The sequence below is a fragment of the Rhinolophus sinicus genome, linkage group LG11 (assembly GCF_036562045.2).
Source record: "Rhinolophus sinicus isolate RSC01 linkage group LG11, ASM3656204v1, whole genome shotgun sequence".
NCBI lineage: Eukaryota > Metazoa > Chordata > Mammalia > Chiroptera > Rhinolophidae > Rhinolophus > Rhinolophus sinicus.
Genome location: NC_133760.1, coordinates 55,626,118 through 55,641,190, shown reverse-complemented (window position 1 = coordinate 55,641,190; position 15,073 = coordinate 55,626,118). Strand labels below are relative to the sequence as shown.

The 15,073-nt window shown below is 37.7% G+C and overlaps 1 protein-coding gene across 1 annotated transcript in view; it reads left to right on the top strand.

Annotated features, from left to right (window-relative positions):
• Positions 1–15,073, top strand: part of CNTNAP2 (contactin associated protein 2) — a 1,478,782-nt gene that overhangs the window by 700,585 nt on the left and 763,124 nt on the right. The window contains exons 5-8 of the mRNA XM_074316028.1: positions 1,663–1,866; positions 5,426–5,610; positions 11,078–11,221; positions 14,338–14,602. Of these exons, the coding sequence (XP_074172129.1) occupies positions 1,663–1,866; positions 5,426–5,610; positions 11,078–11,221; positions 14,338–14,602 (798 nt within the window). The remainder of the gene's footprint in view (positions 1–1,662; positions 1,867–5,425; positions 5,611–11,077; positions 11,222–14,337; positions 14,603–15,073) is intronic.

The following is a 15,073-nucleotide window of genomic DNA, read 5'->3' as shown; positions in this document are numbered from 1 at the left end:
AAAGAACTGGCTAGTAGAATTTAAACTTCAAACTTATTATATTTTTCTGAACTTTTTAGAATTCACTGATTCTCTAAACTATTGTTTAAAAACATGAATATTTGAGAGAATGGGGGTCAGTGTTTTGAAAGGATGCAAAATCTATCCATAATTTGTAGGAAGAGCTTAGATTGACTTTTCAATCATGTTTACACTAAGTATGTTCATGGTAGTCGTTTTATAGAATTAGACAAGAGCAAACCTTATAACGGCGAGTCGTGCCCAGAGAAAGAGCAGATGCAGCCCAGTTCTGGACCTCAGCTGAAGCAGCGATCGGGTTACATCCTCTTGCTCCCGGAGAACCAAAGTATTCCGTGTGGTGAATGGAGTCTGCAAGTGCCAGAGCACTAGGACAGGAAACAAGAAACGGTTTCTCCGACAGGCTTTCAATCCGCTGTTATTTTGCTCCAATATCTCCCTGTATAGTTCCTTGGCAGCACCTTGCCCCAAACTGAGAGGCAGGTTTCATCCAGTCTTGTAATTCCAGAGTCATTAGAGCTCTCCTGTTTGACTAGGTGTTGTCTGATTTCAGATTAAAAGCTAAAAGAAACTGAGTTGTAAAAATTACTTTTAAGGACAAAGGTTTAATTATGGTAACTAAGCTTCTGTTTGTACTCAAAACTTGATCTGAGTACAAATCGTGGCTGGCTCAAAGCTGATTACAATTCATCTTCAAGCCAGTCCATAGATCGGAAACCCCCTAACCAATAGAGCATCATAAATAAGACCCATCTCATTTTCCATTCTGGTGTGAATAAGAAGTAGTTATGAAATGCATCCCCACCATCGCCTGGTTCTGAGGATGGTGACAAAATTGTTCATACTTCTAAAACGTTTATATACTTTCATGGCTTCAGTGGTATTCCCTGAAATCAAATGTTATAGTCACAGTATAGACTGGATATGTGTTTCTTCAACTCATTTATGGGTGATGATGTCTTTATTCAGTGTAGTCAAAATGATGGGTAGCCCAATTCTCGTTCCAAAGGCAAGGAGCTAACAAGGGAGTTCGGACGTGAGGCCCAGGAGCAAATGGAATGAACCTCCTCAAAGTTCAATTAGCTGTAAATTCTGAGCACTGTCATAAAGGTCACTCAACATGTAGTAGAATAGAAGCACCATTAGAAAATGAGTATGCCATCAGTCCCTGCATTCCCAGCGCTTTTATTTTTCTGTCAAAGAAAAACTGATTTGTGGGTAAAGTGTGTATTTAAAAACTGTAAATATTGGTTCTTGAAAGGAAAATGTTAAAGTCTCATAATACCTCAGGGATTAAGAATTTTATTTTTTTCAAGCAAAGTTTAAGGCCCAAGTTAATTTTTGAAGTATATAAATCATTGATGGAATTTATGTTGTTAGTGTCATAATTGAAGTAAGATTTTTATGTTGATAGAGATTTCTGTGATCATTCTTTATGACTACTTCCCATATAATTCACTTCAGGGCACGCAAATGAACCAAAAGAAGAAATAGAAGAGAACCCAGGACTTCAGATTTCTCAGGAAAAAACAAAACAAAACTCATTGCTCATTTATTCTGTGTAGACACTGGTCGGAAGTGGGGGACACACAGGATGACAACCTACAGTAACTGAACTACAACGTTATTTATTTCTTATTTTAGGGGCCGCGGTTATCAACTTTGACGGCCATGTTGTGTTACCATATAGATTCAGAAACAAGAAGATGAAAACACTGAAAGATGTCATTGCCTTGAAATTTAAAACCACTGAAAGCGAAGGGGTGATCTTGCACGGAGAAGGACAGCAAGGGGATTACATCACTTTGGAACTGAAAAAAGCCCAGCTGGTCTTCAGTTTAAACCTAGGTATGTTCTGACTTTTGACATCATTCTTTCCGTTTGCCAATAGTCCCATTAGTGAAATGCTAATGTTTAATCCTTAAAAGGCAAATTATAAAAATGCTCACATTGTTATCAATTTAGCTTTAATCCATGGTGGTTGGTATATATTGACATACTTATTCATTCAGAAAGCATGTATTAATCACCTGAGCCGTGCAAGGTGTATACTAGCATCTGGGAACATTGGTGAAAACACAGAGAAGGTGCTGGAGTTCATGAAGCTTATGACATAGTGAAGGGGTCCGGCATAATATTTTCTATTATTATTGTAAAACAACTACAGCAAAAGAATGAGTTCAAATAATGGTAAGTGCAGTGGAGTCTTGAACAACATGGAGATTAGAGGCAGTAAACCCCCATTTCCGTTGTCAAAAATCCATGTATAACTTTGGACTCTGTAGTCGGCTCTTTGTGTCTGCAAGTTTAATCAACCATGAATCGAAAATACTGTTTTCTATCCAAGGTACGGAATCTGAGTCAGGAATGTAAAAATTTGTTTTCAGTCCATGGTTGTTTGAGTCCACAGATGTGAAGAACTAGCTGCATTTATTGGGGGAAATAAAAAATACTGCGTATAAGTGGACCCACACAGTTCAAACTCGTGTCGTTCAAGGGTAAACTTTAGTATGAAATCAGTTAAATAAATTAATAGTGCAGAAGAAAGAGGGATCAATGTTAGAATGTGTGTGGAGGAAAGTCCTTCCCAAGGAGAAGTGGTTCAAGCTGAGGTCTGAGCCATGGGAATATCTGGGAGAAGAGCATTTCAAGGGAAGGCATCACTCCAGACAAAGCCCTGGAATGCTCAAGGAGCAGAAACGAAGCTGGTGTGGACAGATGTCGTTAGGAACTCATCAGCAGATGAAATCTGAAAGTTAGTCATTTGTTCAGATCTTCGAAGATCCCATAGGGTGTGGTAAAGGGTTTAGTGCTGTTGTTTTCAAGAATGGGAAGCTGTTGGTAGGCTTTAAACTCTATGGCATCATGCTTACTTTTCAAAGTTTGCTGAGGCTTCTGTAAGAGAAGATGCTTCTTCCACCAGCATGAGAGTCACAGGTGGATTTCTCCATAGCCCACATGAGAGCTGGCACCGGCTTGCGGAAGGTGGTTGTCAATGCAGATTCAGAAAAATGGGTCCACGCTGGAGATGGTTTAAAGTGGCAACTTCAGCCCAATTTGTAATGAATTGGGTATTTAGTAAGAAGGGAAGAGAATAAAGCATAATTCCTAGGATATGACTTGAGCTGCAATGGACATCATGCCATTTTCAAAACTAGAGAAAGCTCTGTTTTCTCTGCAGTTTCTTCTAATACAGGATTGTTAGTTTCCTCTAATAGAGGAACCAAGGAGATCTGTTTGGAATGGGTGCATTTTAGTTGAGATTTCTCTTAGGGAGTCTCGTGTATGAGATTGACAGGAGAAGGTGTTAAATAGAAATGAGGAGACGTGAACAATGAACAGGAAAAACGAATATGTGATGTCACAGAGAGGAAGGAGAGAAAAGAGGAGGCCACTGTTTTGAATTCACCTAAAATGTCACATACAAAACCAGAAGGGAGGTTACTGTGTGGTTACTCCTGTTGATTTACTCTCACTGGAGAGTAATGTGTATGTAATATGAGAAAACAAAGTCTGGGAGGAAATAGACCACACTTTTTTTAGTGGCGGAAAAGAGCAATTCATGTTTTCCATATGAATTCTTCAAAATATTTTCTACTCAATATTGCACATGTATTTATGTGTAACCTTAGAGAAAAACAGGCCTAAATAATTTTTGAAATGAGGTTCTTTAGAAGGTAAAAAGGAGGATTGGGGTGAGGAAGCTAGAAAATAAAATGGAAGTTCTTTTCAAAAACACACACACATACACACACACAAACACACACACACACACACACACACACACACACTCAGAGCTGTTGGATTATATCTGAAAAAGTTTATTTGTTCAAACCTTTCTTCTTTTAAAAATAAAGTGAAACATAAATAGGGCAGCCTTTGAAAAGTCACTTGCTTTACAAAGGTGTGACATGACATTACTATTCTGAAACAAGTAAGTGATCATGTGACCTCTCAAAAAAAGATCATTACCATTCCACGGGCAAGCAGTTTACTTCTAGAGTTTTATTGACTGACTAGAATTTGTAACAGCCCTGGAAATACAGTCACTCGTCTGCTGTTGCTCTCTGATTCCATTACCTAAATAGTAGGCACATCTAGCTGCTGCTTAGTCTTTTGGTCTAAATAAAACTGAGTGTAACCTTTCACTTAGATTTATTTTTTTCTTTTCTTTCCCCCCTCCGCCAGTTAGATACACAACCCTGATCACACATCAGCATTTGATTTCGTCACCACAAGAGAAGTACATTTGATGTAGGAAATCCATAGAAAATGTCAGTATAGACATCTTCAATGTGAAGAAAAAGGAAATAATTTAATTCTTCAGTCAATCATGTGTTTGTTTTATTTCTCGTATGCTATTTCTTCTGAAACAATATTATATTTTATCACATTTAGTTTTGTCTGACCATAAAAAGCAATCCTTCATAAGACACAATATAAAATGGTACAAAACATGTAAACAGCATCAGTGATGACCTTAGTAAACGTTCTGGATTCCTCCAGCCTTTCACCCTTATTTATAGTCTTATTCCTATGGAGAGCTTATTTCAAAACTAGATTAATAAATGCTGCATCTATATTTTTACAGGTTTTTATTTTGAAGTATAACTTGAGTAAAATTTCCATGCCATTAAATACCACATTATGCTTAAGATTATGGCATTTGGAGTCAGAAAATGAAAATTGTCATGCTGTATTTTCTTGACGAAAAATAATAACACCAACAGCAATAATAAAGGATTGCTAACAGGTGACATTTAATGAATGTTCAGTGTATTCCAGGCAGTGTAAGCTCTTTGCATGTACTAAATAATTCAGGCCCCACAGCAGCCTTGTAAAGCAGGTACTGTTTTTTGCCCTCTTTATACATGTGAAGAAACTGGCTCAGAGAAGTTGTCAATTTGCTCAGGATGGTAGAGTGAGCAGTGGTGGCGGTGCCAGCGTCAGAACCCTCTGGCTCCAGCGCCCAGACTTTGTAAGGAGCCTACCCGTTCTTTAAAAAGCTCGTTATTTTTCAGGGAGCAGATATTTTTTCATCTTGACCAGCTTTTTTCTTTTTATTTTTTCCCCCAAAGTCCATACTTTATTAAGATTTCCTTAGTTGTTATCTCATGCCTTTTTTTCTGTTCCCGGATCCCATCCAAGATTCCACATTACAGGTAATTGTTATGTCTCCTTAGGTGGTGACAGTGCTTCAGACTTTCTCTTTGATGACATTGGCAGTATCTTGACCAGCTTTTATGTACGTTGAACATGAAACTGTTTTTAAGGGGAGTGACACGCAGGTTTTCCCATGGCAACTTCTGCAGACAGAGCGCCCGTTGTAGTGTTGTCCATACAAGGGCAGCTGCTGCTCGGAGCCCGGGTGGCACTGCCCTGTCTCTTTCCCCCTCTCCCGACACAGGAAGCAACCAGCTGGGTCCCATCTACGGCCACACGTCTGTGACGACAGGCAGCCTGCTGGACGACCACCACTGGCACTCTGTGGTCATTGAGCGCCAGGGCCGGGGCATCAACCTCACGCTGGACAGGAGCACACAGCACTTCCGCACCAATGGCGAGTTTGACTACCTGGACCTGGATTACGAGGTGAGCCTGCGGCCACGTGGGGATGGATGTCGGGCGGCTGCCTCCGTCTCCTCCCTGTGCTGGCGTCGTGCTGGCGTTAATTATGCTGCACCGCTGTCATTTTCTTCTCCAAAGAAACACACGTACCACTTCAAAGCGGAATTTATTAATATGTGTCATCTTACTCACATCTAAACTTTTAATCATCAATACTTGACATATTTTTAAAATCTTGGTATCAACCTAACTGTTTGACAGAAGTACCGTCTGTCAGGTTATCAGGACCATGGAATGAGCCCAGAGTACATTGAACTTGTAATCTTTCCATTGGTAGTTAGTTGTCATATAAATAATCTGTTCTTCTTGATAATGTACAGTGTATTATATCCATAGGATTACCTACTATTTATTACAAAATACTGAATAAGAAATCCTGAGTTCTGATTTATATTAAGCAATGTATAAATTCATGACTGTAGATAGTTCTTTTGACAACTTCTATCTTCTCAGGTAAAATTTTCATAAAAGAAAATATAGAATATCTTAAAGAAACTGTCCATGAATAACAATGTTTTTTGTTTTGTTTTTTCATCTTCCAAATGATCAAAGATTAAAAAATAATCAATGATCATATTGGTCCAGTAAAAAAATATATATATATATTCTCATAATATACTAGTAGTCATATCAGGTTTTTACAATAAATTATATGGGGAGAAATTCAACCTTAATATACTCGCCATAAAAATAATAAGAGAAAAAGTCAGAATTTACAACGGTGTTTTCTATTTTCTTTATATGTTTAAATAGTTTCTAAATTTTCTGTGATATGAATATATTACATATATTCCTAAATAGGAATTTAGAATAGAATATACTATATAAACCCTGATATAGAGACTTTATTAACATTGAAAGAAAAGGGGTATCAGGAAATAATTGCACCTCCAAAAACAAAATCTCTTTTAAACAAAAATGATTGTTGAAAGGGAAAGAAAATTCCAGAAACTTTTATCTTCTCTACATTAAATAGTATGATTCTTGGCTTATGTGACTTATCTCCTACTTTATGAGAGAACTTAAAGATGAATTATTCATTCTCCATCAATAAACTTTGAAGTATTATAGAAGAGGTGAGAAATCCTTGACCATTAGCAATGGACAAACACAATTCCAGTTTTCAAAAAACAGAGTTAAAAATTGGGAGTCATAGACCGTATAGAGTTTGTGATGAAATCTAAATAAGTATTCACGCTCACACAACAGTTTCCATACAGAGTCAACAATTTTGGGACACTTTGAAGCCCATCTATATACAATATCACGTTTGAGAACTTCATCTGTAGACTAAACTGCCTGGGACATTTTTGTGGGGGAGAAACGCCAGGAAGAAATTTAAATTTACTAAGGAAGAAGCAGGGTGGACTCAACTTATTTCTGTTTGTGGAGCTACAGCTGATGACTCTCCTCTTAGATACTGCAGTTATCGGCATGCCACTTCAAAAAGTGGTTAGGCTACCTTTGTATGCCTGCGTGTTTATCTTAATATAAAGGGACTCTTTTTGCTATTTGTTTAAAGAACGTTCAGGACTATAGTAGAGTCACTCTCAGTGTTTTTGCACACACAGCTCTTTCACTGACATTTCCTGAGACCAAAACTTGCTTCAGAGAGGTTGGTAAATGCCATATATTGGCTGGGGAACGGTGTGCACAGCTGAAAAGCATTTTTCCCCCCAAAGAAGGTGGGAAGAAAGACACTTAAGAGATATCTAGCTGTCTCTATCTACCACACTTTGTAAGCTCTTGGTAGCTAACAAAATGGTTAATGCAGTTATTTTTCAGCATCAAGCAAGGTTGTCATTCAATGACAGTATCATTAGTAAGTCAGTCATATGAATAGCTGATTATTAATCTAACAACTGCAACATTTTTTACTATCAGAATAGTTGCAATATCAGAAAGTGTTTTGTGGTCCAGCCCCTTCATTTTATTGAGGAGAATATGTAACCAGAAAGAACAAAAGACAACTTAATATCGTATGTTTAGTTACATTAGGAATTGGGATTTGAACCCACATCTCTTAGTTGTAAGGAATCTGCTAAACTGAGCCTGTGACACCTCACCAGGGCCCCTCCTGGAAGGTAGGACCCAACCTGGGTGTTGCTGAAAGCAGAGGAACTTAAGGAGTGTTTGAATTATCTTCCCAAAGGACAAAGAAAGTCTCCAAATGAAACTATGCACACAGAGAAGGAATAAACCAACACTTTTAAACTAGTATTTAGTAATATTATTCAAAATGTGACACTTCACGTCATTAAGCATGGAGGACTTTATCACTATCAACTGGGAAGAAACTGATAAAATCAATTATGGATAGGAAACACCACATTCCATTTATGTATCAATACTTCTTACCTTTGGTATTGGGTACACCTATATCTAACTAATAAGTTCACTTCAGTGCCAGTTGAATATATTTTTTCAATAATTCTATTGTTTTGATTACTCTCTGTTATTCCTTTTGTAGTTTCCTTATTCTTCTTTTTTAAATATTTGCAGTTTTCCTCTTTTCTTCCCATTTGTAAACTTTATGGTAAATGATATACATCTAATCATTATTATTATTATTATTATTTTATTTTAAGTGAGGTCTTTTCTATATGATCTCATAAATCATCATTAGTTTGTGCTTTATATCCCTAAAGCTAATTAAGCTTTGAAAATGCCATGACACTAAATAATAAAACATGATTTTCTAATGGCCTCCTGGAACACAAAGATCTCCACCTTATGTATCAAATATAAAATCTTGACATTTCAAACTTTCTCTTTTTTTTAATTGAAGTTTATTGGGGTGACAATTGTTAGTAAAATTACACAGATTTCAGGTGTACAATTCTGTATTACATCATCTATAAATCCCATTGTGTGTTCACCACCCAGAGTCAGTTCTCCTTCCATCACCATATATTTGATCCCCTTTACCCTCATCTACCACCTCCCACCCCCCCTTACCTTCTGGTAACCACTGAACAATTGTCTGTGTCTATGAGTTTTTGTTTCTCATTTGTTTGTCTTGTTCTTTTGTTGTTTTTGGTTTATATACCACATATCAGTGAAATCATATGGTTCTCTGCTTTTTCTGTCTGACTTATTTCGCTTAGCATTATATTCTCAAGATCCATCCATGTTGTCACAAATGGTCCTATTTCATCTTTTATTACCACCAAATAGTATTCCATTGTGTATATATATACCACAACTTCTTTATCCATTCATCTGCCAAAGGACATTTTGGTTGTTTCCATATCTTTGCCACCGTAAATAAAGCTGCAATGAACATTGGAGCACACGTGTCTTTATGGATAAATGCTTTCAGATTTTTGGGGTAGATACCTAGGAGTGGGGTTGCTGGGTCATACGGTAATTATCTTTGTAATTTTTTGAGGAACCTCCACACTGCCTTCCATAACGGCTGTACCAGTCTGCATTCCCACCAACAGTGTATGAGGGTTCCTTTTTCTCCACAGCCTCTCCAACACTTGTTACTATTTGTCTTGTTGATGATAGCCATTCTGACTGGGGTGAGGTGATATCTCATTGTGGTTTTTATTTGCATTTCTGTGATGATTAGGGATGTTGAGCATTTTTTCATATGTCTATTTGCCATTTGTATGTCCTCTTTGGAAAAATGTCTCTTCAGGTCCTCTGCCCATTTTTCAATTGGGTTGTTTGTTTTTTTGTTGTTGAGTTGCATGAGTTCCTTGTATATTTTGGATATTAGCCCCTTATTGGAGGCACTGTTTGCAAAAATCTTCTCCCATTCACTTGGTTGCCTCTTTATTTTGTCGACGGTTTCTTTTGCTGTGCAGAAGCTTTTAAGTTTCATATAGTCCCATTCATTTATTTTAGCTTTTACTTCCATTGCCTTTGGAGTCAAATTCATAAAATGTTTTTTGAACCCACGGTCCATAAGTTTAGTACCTATGTTTTCTCCTATGCAGTTTATTATTTCAGGTCTTATGCTTAAGTCTTTTTGATCCATTTTGAATTAATTTTGGTACATGGTGACAGATAGTGGTCCAGTTTCATTCTTTTGCACGTGGCTGTCCAATTCTCCCAGCACCATTTATTGAAGAGGCTGTCTTTCCTCCATTGTATGTTTTTAGCTTCTTTGTCAAAAGTTATCTGTCTATATTTATGTGGTTTTATTTCTGGGTTCTCAATTCTATTCCATTGGTCTATGTGTCTGTTTTTCTGCCAATACCATGCTGTTTTGATTATTGTAGCCCTGTAGTACAAGCTGAAGTCAGGGAGTGTGATACCTCCAGCATTGTTCTTTTTTCTTAGGATTGCTTTGGCTATTTGGGGTCTTTTGTGGTTCCAAACAAATCTGATGATTTTTTTGTTCTATGTCTTTAAAAAATGCCATTAGGATTTTGATGGGGATTGCATTAAATCTGTATATTGTTTTGGGTAATATGGCCATTTTAACTATGTTGATTCTTCCAATTGTTGCTTCATTTTCAAAACTTTGTAAGAAAAATCAATCATGATAACACTGAATGATAATTAAGATGCATATAACATCTAGATTATGTACCTTGGTATTACAACTATGATTGGTAGATTCATTTACTACTAATTAATGATTAGCAACAGATGTCATTATTGGCAATACATAAATAAGTATAATTTTGTATTAGATAGAAATGATATTATAGTACTGTCATTTGACTAAAGATATATGGGAAAATATGTACTCTCTTTTTATAGGTGATGGTAGCTAGAGAAGCAGAGGAAGGGGCATTCACCTTATTCCTTAGGATTTCAATGACCTATAATATCTGTAAGCTTGTACTTCTCAAATTATAGACTCCAAGTTCTAAGATGTCCCTAATCGATACAGTGAGACTTTTTGAATGATTTTCTATATTCACCGTAAGTCTCACGAATGATTTACTTTAATGGTCATTAGACAACAATAAGTCTATGTGGAGTAAACACAACATTCTTTGCCTTTGGCTGCAGTTTTATCCACTTATATATGAGAGCTCATTATCTCCTGAGGACTGGAAGCATCTATTGATAGTATGTCTTTGAATGATCAATGTAAAAATGTATTTTTAATATTACTTAATAAACTGTGTTTGCTGTATAAAATCTTTTAAAACATCCTCAGGAAAATATACGAAATGCCTTTTGGGTAGCAAAAATACAAGGGATTGTTGCTATTTTCTTGTCGAAGTTATAATCTAATTGTCATAATTAATGATACTATTATGCCCTTCAAATAACAATGTAATTTAATATACAGCAGATTTTGGAGACAGAAAAATGTGTTTATGTATTGATTGAAATGAAGCCAATTGACCTTGGCTATATTGATGGTCTTGTGTAAGGTATTGTGAATGTTGTTTTTCTGTTTTGTTTTTTTTTTTAAGTCGAATACAGTGTGAATGTTTATATTTAATCTTTTTCCTCAAAGATAACCTTTGGAGGCATACCTTTCTCGGGTAAGCCGAGTTCCAGCAGTCGGAAAAACTTCAAGGGCTGTATGGAAAGCATTAACTACAATGGTATCAACATAACAGATCTCGCGAGAAGGAAGAAGCTGGAGCCCTCAAATGTGGTACGTGTTGGTTCATAGACAGATCAGAGAACTTTGGTTTTTCTGTACTGTTGAATGACAACACCATTACAGCCTTTTTCATCATGCCTCTGCTGGGCTTAACAGTGTAAGCCTGACTTGACAATTACTACCTGTGTAGATCCTGGATACACTGATTTTTCAGTTCAATTAGCCTGAAATAGGCAGTGCATTCTCTTCCGATGGGGCACAGAATTTTAGCCCCCGTGTTTCTGAGTTCCTGATACCAGAGGAACAGGCATATGCCATGATGGACTGTATCCCCGCAGTTCTATAGCCCTTAGATTGCCAGTATCGTGTTTCCAAATGTCTCATCATATATGGCTCTCCACCTCTTGTCTGTGATTTAATTCAGGATTTTTATGGTGTTAAAACCAGGAACGTTATTATATCCGCTCCCATGTTTCCGAACCTAATTCATCCAGATATATAAATAAAGGCACTTTTTTTTTGTCAAGGCTCTCAACGTACTAAATAGTATGCAATTAAATAATGATGGATTACGGTGGGATAGTGAAAGCTGCGACGAGGAAGCACACGGTCGTCTTCTGACACTGGGATGAGCAGTTTCCAGCTTAAACTCTTTCAAGGAGAGACAAAGTCAGGGAACGCTGTAGCACACCTGCCTCCCCATGACACTGTTTAGGATCGCTAAAGGACATGAACTGGACAATCCAGCGTGCATGTTCCCTGTGGGTCTGCAAGAACAGGGTCTCCTGTAGCCCCGGCTTGTTGTGTGGGACAGTCTGGGGTTGCAGAGACCCATATATTTGAGAGCCCCGGGAAGTAGGTTATACCACGAAGGAAGGCGCTGTGCTCCCAATGAGCTCTGAGGACCTCCTTTCCCCCATGTGACCCTAGGGTTTTCATACAATGATTGGAGAAATGGAAATCCCCTCATGAGGAAACAGAGTTCAGAGTTGGGTATGAGATGATAAAACAATTGAATGCAAATTTTTTCTTTAATCATTATTTTTCTTAAAAGTTATAATGCATGTATACTAAGTTTGATAAAGCTATCTCACCAAGCATATTGACTGTAGAGACAACTAGGAATAGGTCCATTTATAGGCAACAGGCACTCGGCGAGGCTTATTACATTGATGACAACCTGAGAACAATACTACGAGAGAGATATTATCATAAACATTTTATAGATGAGAAAACAGATTTCACCTGGAAGAATTATGTTCCAAGGTAACTGAATATGAGTGGCAGACAGGTTATGCATTCATAATATGTGACTCCCAGAGTCACAGCCTCCTTCCATGCTGGGTTACTTCTTATCTAGAACAGTGTTAATATATATGCTATTTTAAGCTTCGTATAAAAAGGCACCAGGCTCCTTTTGTTTTCTCAGAAATTGTTGCTTAAGAGAGAAAGGTACAGCATCCAAATCGTCACCATACATACTCTTTCCATGATTTGCACCTTTCAGAAGAGATAAAGTACTGTTTCTGCCCGAATCTCTCAGTTGGTCCTTACATGTGTCCATTAGGTACCCAAAACTAAGAAGAATTTCACTGTTGAGACTCATTCCCAAATCAACTGTAACTGTGAAATGTATTGTAGTTATAAATATTATTTTAACTTGAATAGCAAGGAGACTGAGTAAAGCGTAAATCACTTATATTGGTGAAAATGGAATGAACAGATGTAGAATAAACTTTTAAGTAAACACATACACATATTAAAATGTTAGGCAGCACAGAAACAAACAGGATGTTTATCAAATAGCTCTACAAAGGCAAATGTTTACGTAGGAAATTCGCTTTCAAAGATGTCAGGTCTTGATATTTCAGTGAAACTGACTCAGCTGTCATGCTGTACCCTCTCCGTGCACACACCCATCCCCTCATCATGCAGTGACTCCAGAGTCAGCTCCGTGACTCAGAAAAGACTTTTAATTTTGCCAGGAGACAATCCCCACAACACAAGTATGTGGTCAGTTAGAACATCTCAATTATTATGGATAGGCAGTTCTTTTCATCGGTAAAAGTATGCATTTAAAAATAATCATCTGTGAAGGTGCAGTGAAAATTTAATTTGAATATTAATTCAGAGAGAGCCTGCCTTAAATTTAATGGTTAATATGCTGAAATGGAAGAACTGTGCATCTAGGGATATAGCTATGTGGTGATATGTAAAAAAATAATAATAGTAATAATTGAAAGACCAGTTGACAATATCATGAAATTAGACTCCTTAAAATATTATATTTGGTGGGATAAAAGAAGTTGGAAGCAAATGTGAATTTTCAGATCTTTAAAAGGAATGATAAAGTTTTACATATCCTGAAATATAAAATTCAGCATATCTGAATGGTAAATCAAATTTCTTAGTATCAAATAGACGGACTATGAAAGAGAAGCAGTAATTTTGCAAATGTTGTTTTCCTTTTGTACGTTCATGTCACTGCTTCCATAATCATTAATGCATTACGGTTTAAGCATCGTTCTTGAGAATTTAAATGGGATTTTTGAATTAAATAACAAAATAATCTGAAATAATCACAATTATGCTGATGCTAAATAGTTTATATATGCACATATATGTACATGTGAGTAGATCTGGTGGTAAAACCCCAGATTATTTACCCATAATACCAGTTTAATAAATAGCAACCAAATGGCCACGGTTCCCACCAAGACCAGAGCAGGATGTTGACAGGTGTTTGAATAGGCCCCCCAGAAGGAGGCAGGGGCTCGTCCCCCCCCGGCTGACACGTCCTCCCTGGGGAGCAGCAGCTGTTCACTGTCTTCAGAAAGTCCCATGGTCCACACTCAGACTCACAGAGATGCACAGCCCATCTTCGGCTCAGCCCATCACATTGGCTGTCAGTCTGTCCGCTGGATGGATGGAGCTTGTTACATCCCTTGACTCGGTGCTGACGTCTGCACCTTAATAAGTACACATTCCAGGTAGATCCATGCCAAGGTATCCAGCCGCTGCATCCACGCCACACTGCACGTGAGGGTTTGGTATAGGCTAACACTCTGTTTGGAACACGTGTTTGGAACTGGAGCTCTTTCGGCTGACTTACACGGATGCTGACTGTATTCCGCACTGTCCTCAAAGAACGCCCTTCTGTTTTCCAGGGAAACTTGAGTTTCTCGTGCGTGGAGCCCTACACGGTGCCGGTGTTTTTCAACGCTACCAGTTACCTGGAGGTGCCGGGGCGGCTCAACCAAGACCTGTTTGCGGTCAGTTTCCAGTTCAGGACTTGGAACCCCAATGGCCTCCTGCTTTTCAGTCACTTTGCAGATAATCTGGGCAACGTGGAGATTGACCTCAGCGAAAGCAAAGTCAGCGTCCACATCAACGTCACGCAGACCAAGATGAGCCAAATAGACATTTCCTCAGGTCAGTGGACTCTGTTTGATGTTTGCTCCTGACCCTGCTAGTGTGGTTTTCACAGAGAGTTGTGTTTGCTTTGTTTTGCTCTGTTTGCGTGACATGCTGGTGGTTATGTTTGGATGTAGACTTTGGAGATTCTTTCTTGGTTGCTCTGAGTGCTGACAGATAATGGAAACCTGGGACCTTTCTGCAAAGATGAGGGCTGGACAAGCAGGAAATTCGGTAGAGGCTGATCTTCTGTTTCTTATCAATGCGTGTTCTTGTCTGATAGAGACACAGATATTCCTCTAGGTGAATATTTTATGTTTAAAAACAAAGAATGTTTATTTTACTAACATAGGAGCATCTGGTATCTTTTGACTTCATAGGCATTCAAATATCTTTTCCTGTTAGTAATAGGGTAATATTAATTTAATTACAACTTTAAAGGTATATTCAGACTGCCTGAATAAAAATTTTTAAAGTGATCTTACTAAA